Source organism: Accipiter gentilis, chromosome 8, assembly GCF_929443795.1.
Source record: "Accipiter gentilis chromosome 8, bAccGen1.1, whole genome shotgun sequence".
In the NCBI taxonomy this organism is placed as follows: Eukaryota; Metazoa; Chordata; class Aves; order Accipitriformes; family Accipitridae; genus Astur; species Astur gentilis.
The window spans coordinates 4717719-4738206 of record NC_064887.1 but is presented as its reverse complement, the minus strand read 5'-3'; the positions used below and the strand labels follow the sequence as shown (position 1 = coordinate 4738206).

General features: G+C 38.8%; 1 protein-coding gene across 8 annotated transcripts in view; it reads left to right on the top strand.

Moving 5' to 3' along the window:
• The window catches only part of FGGY (FGGY carbohydrate kinase domain containing), a 327630-nt gene that overhangs the window by 229120 nt on the left and 78022 nt on the right, over positions 1 to 20488 (top strand). For all 8 annotated transcript variants that reach the window (XM_049807620.1, XM_049807621.1, XM_049807619.1 and 5 more), the window contains one exon: positions 8895 to 9010. In XM_049807620.1, coding sequence (XP_049663577.1) covers positions 8895 to 9010 — 116 coding nt within the window. The remainder of the gene's footprint in view (positions 1 to 8894; positions 9011 to 20488) is intronic.

Here is a 20488-nt window from a genome sequence, read left to right as displayed (position 1 = left end):
GCAACAAAAAATAATTTAGCTTAAAAGGGTTTGGAAAGGCACTATATGGTGCCGTCGACAGGCTGGAGGGAAGGGATGCCATCCAGAGGGACCTTGACAGGCTTAGAGGTGGGCCCATGTGAACGTCATGAAGTTAAACAAGGCCAAGTACAAGGCCCTGCACATGGGTCGTGGTAATCCCAAGCGCAAATACAAGTTGGGTGATGAGTGGATTGAGAACAGTCCTGAGGAGAAAGACTTGGGGGTGTTGGTTGATGAGAAGATCAACAGGACCCAGCAATGTACATTTGCAGCCCAGAAAGCCAACCATATCCTGGGCTGCATCAAAAGAAGTGTGACCAGCAGGTCGAGGGATGCGATTCTCCCTCTCTACTCCATTCTCATGAAACCCCACCTGCAGTTCTGCGTTCAGCTCTGGGGCCCCCAACACAAGAAGGACATGGACCTGATGGAGCAAGTCCAGAGAAGGCCACAAAGATGATCAGAGGGCTGAAGCACAGGCTGAGAGAATTGGGCTTGTTTAGTCTGGAGAAGAGAAGGCTCTGGGGAGACCTTAGAGCAGCTTTCCAGTACCTAAAGGGGACCTACAAGAAAGATGGGGAGGGACTTTTTACTGAAAGAGGGTAGATTTAGATCAGATGTAAGGACGAAGTTCTTCACTGTGAGGGTGGTGAGGCACTGGAACAGGTTGCCCAGAGAGGTTGTGGCTGCCCCATCCCTGGAAGTGTTCAAGGCCAGGTTGGATGGGGCTTTGAGCAACCTGGTCTAGTGGAAGGTGTCCCTGCCCATGGCGGGGGGGTTGGAACCAGATGATCTTTAAGGTCCCTTCCAACCCAAACCATTCTACTATTCTATGATAGAGGTATCATCATTAGCTTCAATGTATCCAGTTTATAGGTCACGAGCTGTTCACTGTCCTTTGTGTTGGTGACTTTGTGGATTGGTATCTTCTACCAAAGTTACATACTTGTAGTAAAAAGAAATCTTTTCTACTAAAACGTTATTTTTTGAAACTGAAGACCTGTTTGCTCAGATTCAGTTTTCCTCATGGTGAATTCAGTACTGATGATGTTTAAAATGAGCTGATGAAGACTTCTAAAAAAAGCAGAAAGAAAAAAAAATAAAAAAAAAAAGGAAAATCCCAAATAAGTTTTGGAACATTAACACTTCAAGGTTGAAATCTAGAGTTTAATCCTATTTCACCTGTGAAATATGACAAAATTACCATTGACCTTAGCATTAACAAATATTAGCACTTCATTGCATCATACAGAAGGAAGGAAATTCATCCTAGAGTTCTATATATATACATATGTATTTATATTACATATCTTTTTTTTTTCTGCAGTTGTAGTGAAGATTTCAAAGTGTGGAGAAAGCTTTGCTTTTGCTGTGATATTTAACGTCTTTAGAAAAATATAAATGGCAGTCAGACTAGTTTTTATTATTTATGATAAATGTAAGTGTTATCCAGAGCATAGAAAGGATGAAGCTAGTAGAACTGCCAATGCTGATTACCCTAATTTCTTTGCTACCTTTATTGGCTAGGTTTAAGTCCTCAGACATGCAAAGACTGAAAGTCGAGGCCTCTGAGTGCAACAGGAATGTGTCTGCTAGTTGTCCCAAACAGGCTCCCCCACCTGTCTTTTTTGTTTGGCATGTTTAATGTTTTGGTAGAAGAAGAAAACCCTTTTCAGTCAAGAGTCGTATTGCACTGCTGTACTAGGACAATGGGTTTGGGCAGGCAGGAATTTCGTAGGCTTTGGGTCAAAGGCAATAATAATAAAAAGTGGTGTGTTGTAAATATTAGGAACTTGGGATTTGCACGGTTGGGTGGATGGAACAGACCCTGACATGTTTTGGTTTGTGTACATGCAATTAAAGAGCTGTTGAATAGATGAAATGAGTAAAATGCAGACAGTGTATGTGAAATAGAGCACACCCAGACTTACTTGGCCCTGTGGTTTAAAACTAATCTGTCTGAGAGATCTACTGTAGTAACTGAGTGACAACAGGTGCAGCTCTTCTTACACCGCTGTGAGCTCTTTGATTCTTTTTAGCGAATGCTTAACATGGGCTGCATCTCATACTTTTTATACATTTCAAGACTAAATGACTAGGTGTCACATTTTTTCTCCTATTACTGCAGAAGTAGTCCCTTAGGACAAATTGCCCTCTTCTTCTCCCATTTCCCCCAAAGCAGCCAAATATGCCAAGCAGGCAGAGACATTGGCATGACAGGTATAAATACCAGCGGTGTAAGTGGATCTAATAATCTGGTCCTATTTCAAAGGTCATGTATTAATGTATATGGCATTAGCCATAATGGAGCAGAGAATAATTACATGTTTCCTATTGCTCTGTGATAGCCTCTGTTGTATTTCAGGCTCTTGCAGTACCAATGCCCAATTCTGTTTAATATAAAGCTTGAATGCTGGGAGTATGTGTGCTGTGTCTTAATTTTTTGTCTGGAACATTTTTGCAAAAACCACAGTCAGATCTGTGACTGTGTTAGAGCAGTGAATTGCTCGTTTTTGTAAAAAGCCTCGAGGCTGTGGGGTGCATAATTTGGGAGGACATCGACAGCTTCGTCCAGATGTCAGTATGTGGAGAAGTTCACTTGAGCAGAACCTAAGCCCTGGTTTTCAATTTGAATTAAAAATCTGTTTTAAATTTAAAGTTTACAGAACAAAAGGAAAACCATGTTTGATGTTGTGACAGTCACACTCCATTGTTTCAGGTCTCCTTGCCTTCAGAATGTCATATAGCTTGCTTAGTTCTCTGTTCTTTGTAGCTTTAAATAAATTTGGCCAGCAGACCACAGAAAGTTACTTTATTCTACTGCACGCTATCCCTTTGGGGACCTAACTATACCCTATCCTAGCTTCTCTAGGACTTAGCTTTGGTACAGTCCTCAGCAGGTACAGTTGGTTTTAGTTCATCACCACCAAGTCACTCTGAGTATGACAGCCAGTTTGCAAGGACGTTTTTCGTGGAAGTGATCCATTGAACATATTTTGTGATTAAACTGTTACACTGTTAACGATGCCTGCAAAATTAATTATGTTCATTAGTTTAAATTCATTTCTGAGCAGTTAGGATGAATGAAGCAGATCCTTTTGCTTTGGAATTGAGAGCAAAACTTCCATTCCCTTCAGGATGGTCAAGACAGGGTTCTCTGCCTTTAAAGCTGGTAGCTGACTCATTTTTCCAGGCTAACTAGTATCGTACCAGCCCTCTTGAATGAAAGGTCATGTATAAATGCCTTATAGGGTCACTTTTCAGAGAAAACCTGTTTATTTTAGTAACTATTGTTGATAGTAGGACTTTTATATTAACCTATACTCAAAATTAGGATGACTTCCAGAAGACCGCTGCAGTTACGGAATATCCCCCCAACTGTATTTTGTTGTCAAAGATAGCAAGTATTCTCCCAGGCAGGGCAGAATCTCTGCAGAGTTGGGAGTCATGTCTGTGCTTGCTTTATCCCTTTTGGGGTGTGGGAGGTGGTGTCGGCAAAGAACAGACCAAAGAGTAAAGCTCTGGCAACTCTTAAGAAGTAGGTGTGGAGAAGATTTATTTTTTTTTGACCTTTATCTTTTAGATACATTTTTATGCCGATAACTAAGACCATACAGTATTTCCCATTTTTTAATGAGTGTATCTGATTTCCTTCTCTCTGAGAAGTACAACAGAGTGAGAGAGATTACTCAGAATGGGTAGACAATGCAAGAAGAGCCACATACCAACTAACTGTGAGCACCAGAGTTGCTTTGGCCACAAGTACAGTTGTCCAGGATCCTTTTGAAGGTTAGTGGGGGCAAACAGTTGCTTCCAGACAGCATTTTGGGAATTACAAGTGTGTGTTCAATCACTACGGACTCCCTGAACCTCATGATTTTCTTATGAGGACATACTGCTGGTGGGTTTTTCAGAATGCTGAGATTCTGGTCATACAGGACTTCAGTACATCCGCAGTCTCAGCAAGAGATGCGCAAAAACTCAGAGCCAGACAGTAATAGAAAGGATTGTGTAATGCACTCTGCCCAGCCAAATCTACTTTGTAATGAATGTGGCAGGGATTTTTTTTTTCTTGAGGCTGTTGGATGCAAGCAGGATCCTATAGTTCTTTGTAGACTAGAATTTGTAAGAAACTCTAAACATAATCATGTTCCTGTTGAAAATCTGGTTTAAATAAAATAAAAAATTTCCATGCAAAAGGGTTGTTTTTTTCAGTAGGAATATTCTAAGCAAAACTTTTTGTTCTGAACAAAGAAAGGAAATCTTTCATTTCATTGTATTGGGAATATGCTTGAGGAAAACAGACTTCAAATTCATGGTATTTCAGCCTAGCTAAATATGGCCTGTGCTACTGAGGGGTTCTGCACCATGTCTTCTCAAGTCGTGCATGAGATTAGGCAGTCAGGAGAGGACTGTTGCCTAGATGATTGCCTTGATGATTAACTCGGCACCTTTGAACCCAGTTAATCCTGGTAGTGAAGTAAGGGGAACATTTGCTTCTATCCATCTGGTTCATCCAGCTTCAGCTAGTGCAAGTCTGGTGTTTATGGCCAAATAGTTGAGGCAATGCTGCCAAATAGTTTGGAAAAAAGGAATATACCACAGTGAATATCAGTACTGTTTCTGTTTAATATCTGCCCTTCATCCCATAAAATTTAGGAGCTGCTGTGAAATACAAAATTTTCTAATAGTTGAGGCTTTCTTTGTAGGTGTAATGATTTGGGTTCTTGGCTTCCTCTTTACCATAATATCTTTCTAGATACAGTTTTTCCAAGTTAACAGTTGTGCTATCGCTTTCTCAGGGTGATACTCTGGAGGAGAATTTCTGAGCAATTGCCTGTAAAGCTAATATGTATCTATGCTATTGGTATTCAAAGGTGAAGAACCATGAACAAACTGCTCGCTCTACATGTGCATGCAGCTCTCCAGGATACACAAATTGAGCAGCTGCATGTAATTATTAGAGCACTTCATCAGGTAAGTGGCAGGGATTTGAGAACAACACCTCCAGGTTCTTTTGAAGCATATAGTGAAGTTAATCTGTCGTCCAAGGCATCTCAAAGAAATCCTTTTTTCTTCAACTATTATCTAAGAGACCAGAATGCCTTTCTGCAGTATAATACTTTCTCTTAGATATTAAGGATTTGTATAAAGCTATATTGTTCAATTAAACATGTACTTTTCATGTGGCAATTGAGTGGCAGCAAGGGTGGAATAAGGAGCTTAAATCCCAGCGAAGTATAAATGCTCAGACTGCATTTACAAGTGTTTTGAGGTTCTTGTTGTGGCCATGAAAATAAAAACCTACCAATATAATGTCTTAGTATTTTAGCTCAGATTTGAAGTTGGTGTTCATATCAGAACCTTCCACTTACACATCTGCCAGTTAATTCATTTGGGAAGAGGTGTCCTTCCTAGTTCATGTGTTCTATATTGCATTAAAAATTCAACCAGAAATCATCTATTTAACCTTCTTCTCTAAGCACTTCGCATTTGTAAATCTACACAAGTAGGATGAAAATGCTCACAGCCCCATTGCCATTTCATACTGGAGTATGTTCAGTCCAGCCATATCCAGTAAGAGAGCTACGATATGCTGGAATTCAGTGGAATGACAAGGGCCGGTCTGTCCTCATTCACACTGTTTCAGTGGACCTATATATATGTAAATGTGGTGTTCCTCAGAGTGAACTGTATGGAGGAATTGGCCCCTGTTTGAGTCCAGCAAGGCTGCTCCAGTTTCTCTTTGGATAAGCATGGAGACTTAAAGGGAGTTGCTTTGTGGTCTTTGAAAGTGGGGAGCCATGACAGTTACCTCTCATCCTTAGAGCATTTTTTAGGGTGTGCAAATAGGTCATAGCATTGATCTGATTAGAAAAATACACGTTCAGTTCTGATGATAATTTGTTATGATTTGGTATTTACCATATTTGGGAAAACGTGATGCATTATTGTTTCAGTCTTTATGTCTAAATTTTTCCTAAAGTGGTGAAATGATCTTTATTTCAAATACCCTGTCTTTATTTTTCCTTTTAATGAGAGGTTTGAGCTGATTTGGGGAAAATGTTTATTTTTTCCCAGTATTTTCTTCAGCCTAGAATTTATTTATTCACTCAGTTTTTGTCAAAGGTCCTAATTAGATTTCTGTGTCTGGCTTTTAAATCCTTGGAAATTGGAATTTCTTATATCAACATTGTAATTGCTGTAGTTACAGGTCATGTGCTTTTCTGTTTTCAAACCAGACACAGAATTGTAATTGTCTGATTTATTCTTAAACTGTTTTAAAAAAAAAAAAGGCGGTGGGGGGGCAGTGTGTTCAAAATTGTTTGAAGGGTAACCCTGAAGTAATCTCCACAGTATTTATAAGGCTATAAATAGTTATCTCTATTTCTTTTTTTTCCCCAAAATGTGTAGTATTAATAAATTCTCTCATTGCAAAGAGCAAACAATGCACCTTTATAAACAGTGGGATTGTGAATGAACATCACCAGTCCTCTGGTTGTAAAACCATGGTCACTCCAAAAGAACAGAATGAAATGAAACATGATGCATTTAAAATATACATTTCTGTCCTGGATGAGAAAATGGGAGTACAGGGAGTCCATATAAACATCTGATCTTCTGCTCAGTGTCACATAAGAGGATTTACACCAAGGATAGTGCATTTAGCTGTCCCACCTTGTGAGAATCTTGCCCTCCTTTGTACATCCTTGGTTCTCGTTGTAAACCCCCATGAATCAGAGTTCCAGATAGTTTTCCAGCTGTAGGGAAAGGCTCTTCCTGTTCTAATTTGGTTTTATTGTGCGTACAGTATCATTGTCTAGAAGCCTTAGCTTTGATTTCTAGACAGTAAATAAAAACAGCTTCACTTTTTCTGTTCTGTTTGCCGATTTCTTTGCTAGTTTCTATTCTGTTTGCAGATTTCTTTGCTAGTTTCTATTACTGTGTTTTAATGGAGGAGAAGCACTCACTGTTGCTTTATTTGTGGCGTATTTCTGTATAAATGAATGGGAAACTATGACAAGGATGTTTGTCGAGCTTGGAAGTAGCAGAATCCATTCCCTTAGTGGCCTCTTTTTTAAAAAGACCAGATCCTGTATTATTTACTGTATGCATTTTGCTACAACTGTAAAATAAGCAGCTCTGCTTTGCCTAGATAGGAAAAGTGCACTGGGATCTGTACTAGCAGCAGGTACTTTATGTGAAGTTTTGTCTCTGCCTTTGACTGAGTGCTTAGTATTTTGAGGGTCTAGGTGCGTTTGATTGTGTTTTATAGGTACGTGTTGCAGGCGTTGATACGCGTGACATTCTTTGGGATACCTCACTGTGCCTGACTATCAGCTATTCTTATTTTTAAGTTTCCTGAAGGCAGCAGTCTTCCTTCTTTGTTCAGTAATTTTACCTTGCTGTAGATGGTGGGGGTCATTGTCCAGCACTGGTTTTCCTAGGCATTGTGGTAATGTAAGTAACAATAAGTAATATAATAGTAAGACTTTTAGTTTAATTCTCCTTATTCAGGTCCCTAGGTAGTTCACTTGGATGAAAGGGAGGGTTTACTTTAACTCAAAAAATATTTTTTGTAGACAGGAATTTTGTTTGGATTTTACTTATGCAAAACTGAAAGAAAAAGTCAATTGCTTCAGTAAAATTCAGTTTGCTTTGAAGATATGTGTTCCAATTGTAACATCCTAATAAAAAGAATATGTCTGTGAAAGCACACCTTGGCTCAGAGAAAATCCCTCTCTGAAATGGGTTTCTCTTGGAGAACAGTTACGATGTTGTGTTGCCCTGAGATGCATCCAAGATGTCTTGCACTTGATGGTACGGTAGTATTCCCAAGACGACGGGCAGCTGAAATTTCAGTACTATTTAGCATTTTTAATACCTTTTAGTTCATTGACTTTTCAGGCACTGTTAAATACTGATCTTCTGAGATGGTTCTTAGTGTTCAGACAGAAAACTGTCTTTGTAATACTAAATCTTCCGGAATGTTATTTGTATTTTGTGGGGAATGAGAAGTTGGGGGTATGGAACGTTTCATGAGAAAAACATTCTGTTTGCTATGGTAGACATTTCTGCAAGTTCTCTTGTCTTTTGTTTATCTTCTGCTCCTGTAGTTTGCTCTTGTGATGCTGTACTGTCTGTGCTGTCACAGTGGAGTTCAGCATCAGCTTATCAGGAATGAGACTTAAAACAAGAACTTAATATTGCACTCAGCTGCATCATGGCTAATGCTGTTTCAGCATGTCACCGAATTGTCATCGGCTTCTGCTGAAATACAGACCTAATGGTAGTGGTACTTGAACCCATGCTGTGCAGAAGCTCTGGTAGTTGGATGTGATTTTGCTTGTACACGTTCACCTGATAAAGGTATTTTGTACCTGCAGGTACTGAAGCAGTGTCATTTAACCTAATTATCGGTGCATATATAATCTCCTGTAAACTATAATTCAGCTTGAACATAAATAATAGTTTTTCTAAGGACATACTGTCTGCAAAACATTGCTATTTAGGTGCAGCCTGGAGAAGCAGGAATCTTTCTCTCAGCTGCTTGCTGAAGAGCTGTTATGTTCATGCTATGCTGTCTTCTGGGCATATGCATGGCCTATTATTTGACTGATTTATGCAATGAAGTGGCCAGACTAGGAGCTGTTTCAGCAGAGAAGAATCTTAAACATAAGGTCCTTCTAAGGTATCTCAAGATGTGCACTCCAAACAGTAATCAGTTTGGTTATTTTTAGTGTTAGCATTGTGCTTGGATTTTTTGACCAGTGAATGAATAGATCATTGTGCACAAACTCCTTTCTAGTTACAAGTTTAAAACCAAACGTATTCATTTTCCTGATTCTGTGCCTATATTGTCTGTTTTCTAGGTCCCTCTGTACAGTAGTGTGCAAGTGGACATACACTTCAGATGGAGGTTGGGATGACAGTTTCTGGAAAATGATCGGTTTGGAAGATTTGGTGAAGGATAAGTATGAAAAAATAGGTATATCGGGGGTTGTTTTGTTTTATACATCTACATATGCATGTATATATAAAAAGATACATACATATAAAATGTCTTTTGCTGTATTATTGTGAAAGTCAGCAGATAGGTAGCAGGACTTGATGAAGCTTCAGATGGGTGGGTAACAAGGCTAGATGCCCGTAGGTAGCAGCTTTCCTAAGTATGCATTTACTTCGAATTTTCATGAAAAACTGTGTTTAAATTTTATATCTTCTACCCTTCTGAAGGGCCTAGGTAGCTTTTCAGTACTGCTCAGCCTCAACAATAGAGAAGTAAATGGGAGTCTCAGCAATTGATTACATGAAGGAAGCATCAGTTATGGGAATATTGGATAGCAGGCTACAAAAAAAAAAAGCCACAACGTGGTAATTTATAGCTGTTACTGATAGCATGTTTTGTGACCTGTGCCAATCTCCCTTACAGTAATTTTCAAAAAAAGTGCTACTTCTGCTTGTTATTATCTTTATACTGGTTTTTTTCACTCTCTTAGAGCCTAAGTTTAATTAGAGTGGTAGCCTTGCTAATAGCAATTCCTACAGCAGATATTCATTAAAAGTCCATAATGTTAATATACCAGAAAATTTCCAGGATAACTTTATTAGACTTTCCCTGTTAAGTTAATGGACTTTTAATGGATGTCCTAAGCAGACATGTCATTAACAAGAATATTACCAGACATGAATTAAAATATGCTCATTCATCAAAGTTAATTATCTGAAATTTCCTTTGATTTTTTTTTCTTAATGTCTAGCACTTTGAACAAGTTTGTACAGCAGTTTAAATGCAGCAACATGAAATGGAAATGGCGAAGAGAGGACTGTAGTGAAATGAAATGTAATGAAATCTATAAACTTTTCTGATCATCACAAAATATACTCTTAAAACATTTTCAGGTTATCAGAAAATTATACTTGAAAGCTTCCTTGAATAGATTTCAGCTTTTCCCCCTGCAACTGCTCATGCAAAGGTATAAAACCTACTAGAAGTATTAGGCTTTTAGCTTCCTGAGGTTTTAGTTTGAATACAATTCTTACAACATCTACCACGTGTGGCTTTTAGCAAATCTTCAACAAGTTAAAATAAGACTTGCAATAAATACATGTTTTTACCAGAAAATTGAACATCTCAGCAGCTGGTGGTCTCATGGAAGAGTATTTTTAAGATAAATTATTTATGAAGTGTAAGCTAAGGCTTTAATACAATATTTATGCAATGCACTTCAAGGACAGTGCAAAGCAATTTGCCATTTTAAGTAACTAAACATACATGTTTTAAATGATAAAGTAGCCATTAATAAAAAGGGTCTTTTGTTGTGATGGAAGCCTCATAAAACTAATCTATATTTGGCTCAACATTTATCAAGACAAAAATCATTAATTTCCAATATCAGGCTTACATTTTCGTTAAAACACAATGTTTACAAAATAAATCAGTAAATTAACTTCTGTTGATAGGTGTCTCTTGCAAGACAAAAATGTTTTCCTGAGTTAATGGGGAAAGTGTCTAGTTCCCTGGGCAATTGCATTGATTTTCAAGAAATTAACCACAGCATACCTGGGTGCGTCTCAGCTGGAGTTGGAGAAGCAGAATCTGACCTCCAGAAATGCACCAAACTGTAGGCTAGAATTTGAGGCTTCTGGAGAGCACATACTTTTACTCACCTTGAGAAATCCTTTGATTTTCAGATTCTTGGGCTGATTACCTTATGTGTATCCAAAGTGTAAGACACTTTCTGTTTTGCATAATAATGCTGAAACCTGGCCTTGGGAAGAATATATGCTTATTTACATGACCGTTTGTCTAACCTTGCCTTTTTTTAAAAAGGAAGGTGTTACATTCATTATATTTAGCTGTGTGATAAAATCACAAAAAAGCAGGGCAGTGACCTTCATTCATGTGTTTATGAAGAGGGAGTAAGGAGCTCTATGTATGGATATGGAAACCAGATAGCAACTACTCCTTCATTCCTTTGAGTTTAACTTCTAAACTGTGCTTATTGGAGTCTCTTGGAAGGGTTTAGCTTCAGAAGGAGACAGAAAGACGGCAAAAGAAAGCAACTCACTCCCCACCTAGAAGCTACTTAACGATGCTGAGGTCTGTGCTGCGTGCTGTGGAAGTGCTTTGCTTTCTGCCACGCCTAATCTTGTCGGTGTCCCTGTACGTGGGAAAATGGGAATGGTAACATCGTTCCTATGAAGGTTTGGGGGAGTTTGCTTGTTTTAATGAGTGTTCAGTGTTGATGGACTTGGGAAGAGCATTTTGAATAAGCTCAGCTTTCCTTTACTGAAGTTAAATTAATCAGGACAGTGTAGATCCACCTACCGGGAAAGTGCCAACCGGGAAAGTGCCATTCGGTCGCTTGAGCAGCACTGGTCAAACTGCTGCTGGAATAATCTTGTATAGTGGAAGATTCCTTCCTACCAACTCCCAAGGTGTTGGCATTGGTGGTGAGGCACCATCACTGCATAGATCTCCTCCCAGGAGCCCACAAATGCTACACTGGGCACAACGAACACAGGATCACACTTTGCACAAACTGAACTCGGGCTATATTTATCATATTGCTTCAGGGTGCTGTCCCGTAAGTGAACAGTCTCAGCTGCCGTTAACTTCAGCACATTATACATAAAGGAAGGCAGTTTGTATTAAGTAACTCATATGGACAAACAGTCAGAGCGTGTGCTTCCAGGAGGCACGTCATAGTGTGCTACGGCTGACAGAAAAGAATTCGAAGCAGTAGACTTAGCTGGCTGGCAGATTAAGGCACTCAAAATTGCCAGATAACCTAGGTAGGAGTAGGTTGAAGGAAGATTGTACATGGTCAAAACCCCCTCCTAAAATGAAAACAAAACCAAAAAGCTAACAAGTCTGAAGTAATTCTAGTGGAATTTCCTTTTCTGTTCTCAAGCTTGTTCAAGTCTATGTATGTCTGCTCAAGGTTTGTTTAGCTCAAATACAAGGATGTATTTTAATGCTTGCACGTTCCCCTTGTGAAGAGAGATAATAGTATTTTTCTCACATATCTCTCCTAAAAGATTAGCAGGCTCTGAGTTATCATTTCTTTCTAAACAAAGTAAAATGTCACAAGATAAAATTAGCAAAATGTTCTTACTGTAACAAAAGTAAATACATAGTTTACCAGTTTAAAGTAGGCAGAAAAGCTATGTGTTTTTTTAAATCTCTAGTGAAATCATTATTGTTTTCAATCAGCGGGAACTCTAGATGAATGATTATGACTAGACTTATTTTTTGAAGTAGCTTTAACTTTCATGACACTGGAAATATGTAAAGAAATTACCTGTGAACAACTTATTTAACGTACGTATTTCTTTATTCTGATAAATATACTTTTAAATATACTTTTAAACATCACTTTTAAAATGTCTTGCCCTTTAACAATATATTTACTGTAATCAGAGTGGTGCTTGTGGTTCCAGGTAGTACGCTTCTCTTAGTTTCAGTTTAACTTAACATATGACCTTGTTGATAAGGGAGACCCTCACATCTGACCTTTAGGATCTTCCACAAACCTTTCCCACATCAAGGCGTGGTTTCACATATGAAAATTCCCAGGCCTCTGACATTTTACATTTCTCAGAGCAGACTAACCTTTCAGGGAATCCACATAAGTTATTTGTGGCCCCTTCTGTATATCGTGAATTTACTGATCACGTTTGCGAAGGTAAAGAGTGTTGTCTGGAGATACTACAAAATTTACTGATCCCATTAATTTGCCCACCAAGAGAGTAGAGGATGGCTTGTACTCAAAACCACTATGAAAGTGTTGTGTACTACAGGCATTAGCATTTATCTGCTGTGGTGAAAGCACATGATGAGTATCTCTTTGTGGTATTATAAAACCTAGAAAGACATTAACAATTCCGTTAAAATTTCATGTACTATAGACCTCTTAGGGTACTGAAGCATATATTCCATTTGGAGGAAAATGGCTGATAAATTCTCACCACAGCCCTCTACTTCAGGGGCTACTTAAGGGACCAGATAATGATTTTTTATTGAATGGTAATATTTTATGCCGGGTCTTTTTTTGGTTGAAGATGGTGCCTTTGCCTGAGAGAGCATTGCAGGTACTGCAGAATAGGTTTTATTGTTCTTGTAGATCGTGTGTTGAAAGCTAAAATGCTATCTTTTGTGAAGGGGCATTTGTCACCTTCTTTCATCTGTGATGGAGCAGCACGCTGAGTTTAAATGAAGTATTTTTTCGAAAAGCGAGCTTCATACTTGGAAATACAGCCCTTCAACATGAAAAGGATTTCATAAACCCATTTCCCAGCTTTTTCCCGACTAGGACTTTACAGCCACATCCTCAAAAGTAAATAAATACACAGCTCATATGTATGGCATCTTTATGAACAACTGAGGCAAAACTGAGAAAAGAATTTGGATTGTTTAAATCTCTCAAGTTTTAAAGAAATTCAGTGCTTGCCTTGAACTTTAAAGCTTGAAATTAGTATGCTAATGAAAATAACTCTTGCATGGACAGATTTTGGTATCAGCAGAGATAGGTTTTTGTAGACAACCATCATCAACAATCCTGTTCACAAAATGATAAACTTTTTCTCAAAATTACTTGGATTTTTTCCCTTAAACTTTCATATGACTGGATAATATGGAGATCAGAGTTTTATGCCTGTCTTCAAGCAGCACTTCTCTCTCTGTTTCAAAACTGTAGTTTTGCTTAATTTACTTCAGCATAAGATTGGTAGAATTCTTTCATGTTTGATTTTGACTTTGCAGGGGATGGTGGTGTAAGGAAGAACACCCTCTGGTCCTTATACATCTCTTTGCTTAAATCACACTCTGCATCTTTTACCCACTCATCCTTCTTAGCCACCTTCAGGAAGAATGATTCTTATTTTCCACAGATTGCCTCAATCCACCTCCAGTAGGATTTCTTAAGATTTTTTTGTTGTTGTTGTTTTAAAATTTTGACAATGTGTTTTCAATTATGAAGGGTTCAACTTGACTCTAAAGTGCATTTATGGTTAGTGATCTTTACTCCCTTACATCAGTACAATAGTGTCACCCTACCTGTTCCAGGACTCTGTCTGTACTTCAGTGTAAAGCCCTAGCACTTTGCAGTCTCTTGTCTGTAACTCTTCCCTTAATTCCAGGACTTTGGGGACTGGAAGCTGGATGTTTTAACGCACTTGCATATGCCATTTTTGAGTGCCTTGAAAAGAAGGATCTGTAGAATTGTAAGACTGGATGTTCCTTTCTAATGCTCTTTTGTTTGCAGTACTTATTCATAAATTCATAATAAAGAAAACTGTATATGATTTGGGACTTGACAGCTGTGAGACTTTTGATTGGTACCTGCTGTCATTCTTACTGTGCACAAGCTTTACAATATGCTGGGTTTTCAACTGTAGGTGCAACTCTGTGTTCCTTTAGGCATTCAAACAAGTGACAAAACAGCAGGCTGTTTATTCATGAACGTGTTGTTATATGAATGGTTATATTCCTGCATGTGCCAGTGTCTACTTTCATATACAAAGCTAATGAAGATAATGGTGTTGTATACCTCACTTTTTACACTTAAATAGAATCTGTTTAGGTTTTGTATTTTGTCAGAAGTGGTCAGTTTTAATACTTGGAAGTTCTATTCGTTTATTTACATTAGGCTGAAAATGAAGATTCAGTCCAGGGTGGGAGAATACAGTCAATATTAACTTCTGCTACAGCAGCTGTGAAGGGAATGGTCAGTCCATTAGTTCTGCCAGTTCTCTATCTCTTCCAAGGCCTTTGATGGTAGATGCTCTGGAGTATATGAGGGATTTCCTTGAAGGCTGAGGGAAAGGGATGATGATTTTTATATTTTTTTCAGGTCAGCTTGCAGCTGCCAGTTCTTCATAAAGCTGGATTGTAATAATGAGCTTTAAACACTGTACTTTGCAAACGGTAGAGAATAATAAGTAAAAGGAGTCTTTTTAAGTATGAGGTGCCTTTATCTGTCTCTCTGTGCTCTTTTGCTATCCCCAATAAATTACAACATGTTACAATTTCAAACAAAATTAAAAGGATGAATCAGGGGATATTTACACTTACATGCTGTCAAAATTCATGGAATTTACAACTGAACAGTGTTCCAAATATGCTAACATTTTTCTGGCTTCCTGTCATTTCAGTCCATCCAAGAGCTGCAGGAACTGTAAAGGAGCTGAAACTGGCACAGCGCAAAGAGGTTTTAGGGTGTCTCCTTCCTCAAAGCTTGAGGCCTTATTTCATAATATATGATTCAGCAGTAAGAGGTTAGAAAGAACTTTTCTCAGAAAAGCTACACGTTCCTGTGATTTTATTTTATGTTTTTTCCATCTTGAGATCACTGAACCACATGAATTGTTGAGGTTAGAAGGGACCTCTGGAAATTATCTAGTCCAGCTCCCCATGCTCAAAGCAGGGTCACCTACAGCAGGTTGCTCAGGGCTGTATCCAGTTGAGTTTTGAGAATTTCTGAGGATGGAGACACCAAAATCTGCCTGGGCAACCTGTTCCAGTGTCTTGACCACTTTTCCCTGATAAAAACATTTTTTCTTTTGTTTAAATGTAATTTCCTGTATTTCAGTTTGTGCACTTGTACTGTCACTGGGTGCCACTGAGAAGAGTCTTGCTCCGTGGTCTTTTACTCCCTCCCGTCAGATATTTGCATATATGTTGATAAGATCTGCCCCCCCTCCCCCTCCCCGCTCCCGCCCCACCTCCAAGCCTTCTCTTTGCTGGGCATAAAGTCTCAGGTGTCTGAGTCTCTCCTTGTACAACATGCCTCTGTCATCTTTGGGGTCCTTCTCTGGACTTGCTCCAGTATGTCCATGTTTCTCCTGTACTGGGGAGCCCAGTATAAAACGCAACACACCATATGTGGCCTCCTGAGCAGGGAGCAAGGATCACCTCCCTCGGTCTGCTGCTGGCACTCTTCCTAACGCAGCCCAGGAGGCTGTTGGCCGCTTGTGCTGCAAGGGCATATCACTGGCTCACGTTCAGCGTGGTGTCCACCGGACCTCCTCGTCCTTTTCTGCCAAGCTGCTTTCCAGACAGTCAGCCCCTAACCTGTCCTGGTGCATGGGGTCCTTCCACCTCATGTGCAGAACTTTGCTTTTCCCTTTCTTGAATTTCACGAGTGTCCCGTCGGCCAATTTCTCCAGCCTGAGATATTCCTTCTCTTTCCAATAGCTCTTCTTTAATAGGCTGGGCTAAACTTGGTTAGCTCAGGTTTCTTCACAGTGTTTCCTGGGTGACATTTTCCATTCCTCTTCCGCTGTAAGGAAAGGAACCATCATTCACCCTGTTTATCATCAGGTTGAGTCCTGCTGGCACATGGTACCTTTCCAGTTCTCCCTCCTCTCAGCTGCAAGAAGTGAGGAGTACTGTGTGGTGTTCTTTCATCCTCGGGCTCCGTCATAGCTTAGACAACTTATAGTAAAAGCTTAGAGCTTTCAAAAAATAATAATTCACAAAATGTTCAAAAAATAATAATAAAAAGCTTTCACACTGTCCATTTCCAGAGTTCTGATCTCAGGCTCTGTCTGCCTGGGGAATCATATTTTCTGCTACTCTGGCAACACCATGGACTTGTGAACTTTTTCTTGCTAGGATCAAATCTAGTAGCTTTTTTCTTTGAATTTCTCATTTTAGAAGTCACAGGAGAAGCTGTGAGCAGACCGAGCCTGTTGTGATTGCTTAATATTTAAATTTCTCAAACATTATGCTCCTTTCTCATTTTTCATACAGTTCTAAAAAAAGAAAAGAAAAAAAAAAAAGCATTTCTCAGAACAGTTCTGGGTAATTTCTTCTTTTTACCTGATTCTTCCTCTCCGTGGTCCTGATTTGTTCTTCATCATCTTTTTTTTGCTTAAGCCTCACACTGAGATAGCTTTTCAAACAGCGGTGTCCGCTTTTTGAGTCGGGATTCACAAAACCAGAAAGACTATTTCAAACAATTTGCCGGCTTCCTCCAAGTCAGAGGCTGTTGGACTCTCTAAAATTAATGTTTAAGCAGTTTAAAGTGTATCTTAGAACCAGTCTTCATTTTATAATTTCCTGTGATGGAGAGCCCACTTCATACTTAAAGGTTGTTGATGGTTAGTTGCTGTCATTTCTCAAAATTAATAATTAATTAAAGAATACACTTTATTTTTCATCTGAACTTTAACTTCCTACTCTTGTCTGGCAGACTGTAGTGACATGCCTGACCTGCACAGACTGAAATTTTCTATGTTAAAGGAAAACACTGAGCTGCTTGAGGTTTTTCACCAAAACCCTTATGTGAACTGTCATACTTCTCAATCCTTGTAATTGCTTTCCTGACTCATTTCTGAACCCTTTATAATGCATCAGTATCTTCTCAGTAGAGGTATTAGAACTGGATACTGTGTGAATGTGGTGGGGAATAAGATTGTGCAGGTATCAGAAGCTTAGCTGAAAGGCTCAAAAGCGTCCTTTCAGTAACTGATCAGGTTATTTTTGATCTGTCATTTCTTTCGGTTTTGAAAAAGGGGTAGTTACTTCTTCAGAGAGAAGTTACTATCATCATGTGAATTATTAAAAAACATTCAGTAATAAAAAAACATTCTGTTAAGTAATAATCTGTAATCAATACAAGCTAAATTGCCTCTGCAATCTTAGTGATGTACTTTACCAAACCAAAGTCTGATTATTTGCAATTCTGAAAGTATAGCAATAGCCACGTCATTTACATTGATGATCTTTGTATTTAGAGAGACTATTAGGAATATTGTACTGTAATGTGCCAGAAATCTAAATGGTCAGCCTACTGAAATTCTTGTTTGCGAGCAAAAATGTGAGTTTGCGAGCAAAAATGTGAGGTCAGGTAGCTGAGTTTGGACGCAAATACATTGCATCTAGTTACTTAGTAAGACATCCAAATATATGTATAGTATAGCCACATGCGTGTCAGCATAGCGAGTAGTGAACCATGCATTACAAGAGATGTTCATTCCGCACCGTTTCACTGAAATCTAGTAATGAAAACTCAAGTCACGTCTGTCAATGTACATGCCTAATGATCCAATGATGCAGAATGCTTTTTTTCTTTTTCTTTTGACCTTTAACCAGGAAAGCTTATCATTTATACATGAAGTAGCTCTCTTTCATTTGGACAAGAAGGCAGTAGTCTTTGTTGAAGTAGGCACCTATGGTCTGCAGACCAATTTACTTTTCAGCTTAATGAATCGGGATCTGCCTGCACATAGGTTGCTTGCTTTTGCCAGTATTTAGCAACCTAATATGTCTGCCTTAAGTAATTACATGTTAGGTAGTTGAGATGTAGTTCAGCCAAAAGCATAAGCTGTATGGGAGAGTGGGATGGAAAGGACCCAAATTAGATTTGCCTCAAGCTACTGTGGCAGCTCGCATAGACAGCGATGAATTTTGAGCTGAAGAAAGCCAAAGTGATTTTGTTTAACCAACTGTTTTTCTCACTTTTAAATAAGGTGGCCTATAATATCACAATTTGTTTTGGTTTTCCTGAATGAAAATTCTAGAGTTTTTAACTGCTAACCAGGAAATTTTATGGAGGGTATTTCCAGGTTAAAAAAGCCCCAAATCTGACTGTTTCTAACACCCTTTAACCACCATGCATTCAGTCCTAAGAAAAAATTAATATTACGTTTTTATAGTCCACATCATTATGCTGCTTCCTTCTGATCTTAGCGCTGTTTTTTCCTAATCAGATGAGTTAAAAACTGTAGAACAATCAGCCACACACATCTCAGTTAAATGTGAGTATCTTACATAATTGAGAGGGATATTTGGTAATGTATTGTATGTGAGATAGGGTTGGGATGATGTATCAGAAGAGTTATATTATTTACTCAGGTTCCTTGCATATCCCAGGCTTTTGGCATTGTAAGGATTATTATAAAACACGGAATTGGAGATTGTCTACAAGCTTTGTAACGAACAAAGCATCGAGGGGGGAAAATCCCTTACATTGCTTATTACGAGATCCATTTGGATGGACAGTGCTTCTTTTTACTGAGGTCCTGTTTCTTTTGATGCTTACTTAGCGCTGTTTTGTTTAACTAGATAACTTCTTCAATGCATGTTATATATCGCTTATTTAACAGGATATCTGTTTTAGGTATTGTCTTTTAAATGAAAAAGCATTTATATTGTCCAGTTTGGCAGAGGCTATAAAATGGAGACAGGTTGTACCCTTTGGTTGGGTTTCTTTCTGAGGTTGCTGGGGTTTCAGCAAGGGATCGATATATCCAAGTTCAAGTTTGCTTGTGTCAAGTTAGTGAAGAAAAGGGACATCTCCTTTTGATTTTCTTCCTTTTGTACTTTTATGCACTTATACAGCTAAATATAAGTGCATATGAAGCGCAGCCACGTTCTGCATGATAGATGAAAAGCTGTTCTCAGTGAGTATATCATAGTTGAGTCAGCTGGGTCCCCTGCTGCGCTCTGCTTTTGTTGTTTTTAAGTCCTAAAGTACCTAGTTCTGTTAAATATTAGTAAGCCAGTACAGTGAATTTTGATTACTAAAGTTGACTGAAGATGTATTGTCTGCCTTGTGTGTTGCGTCTGGTAAATAGCTGGTTGCTGTGGTAACTGCCGAAAAAGGTAGAGGGTCGTTGGTACCGCATAAATTCTTTAAACAAAACCTGATCATAGCAAACGCTTAACATTAGTCTTCGAAGAAGGATAAAAGAGGAGGAAGAGATTCAGACAGCTTTTTCCTTTTGTAAACTTGCTGCTTTATAGGGGAAAAAATAGCTAGAAATAGTCTGTCTCGTACGAAATGAAAAGGTTGTGGATTAAGGCATTGCATGAGTGAAACAGCTGTATGAATGTGAAACAGAAAGTTCTCCAGCTTCAGCCATTATGGGTTTGTTTGGTTAGGTCTAATTTTGGAAGTCATTATAGCAAAGGTAAATGACTTGCACAGGAGACTACTGTAAACAAAAGACTCGATACATTTACTTTGGCAGGAGCCTTGAGAAGACTCGGTCCTTTCACTGCCTCTTTTATGCAGCCTTCTGTAATACTCTCACTGCCCGCCTCTGTATGCAGGCAGCTCTCATTTCCCTTCTTCCCTCTCTGACAGCTTCTTTCCCCTGACAGGTAGGATTTAAGGGTGGCAGCACCTGCCGTTGAAATGCTGGTGTGTAGCTGTAGAATACCTTTATTTTTATAGTAGCTGTCCCTTGACTTCTAAAGCCTCTGTGTTTTGCTCAAGTAAGAATCTGTTCACTCTCTCCCAGTCTAGTACTCGAGTACGATCTGTTTCAAATGCTTTACTTTTTAATTGTGGCTCCTCTTTGGTTGCTTTTTGTGTTTTTTTTTATTTTGTCATTTAATAGCTTTATACCTGCAGATTCTAAGCATACTGATGCTTAGCTGAGTTTTCTTGTTTTTCAGTGAAGAGTAAACCATGAGAATTATAATTCCCTTTCCAGGTCTCTACCCATGTGC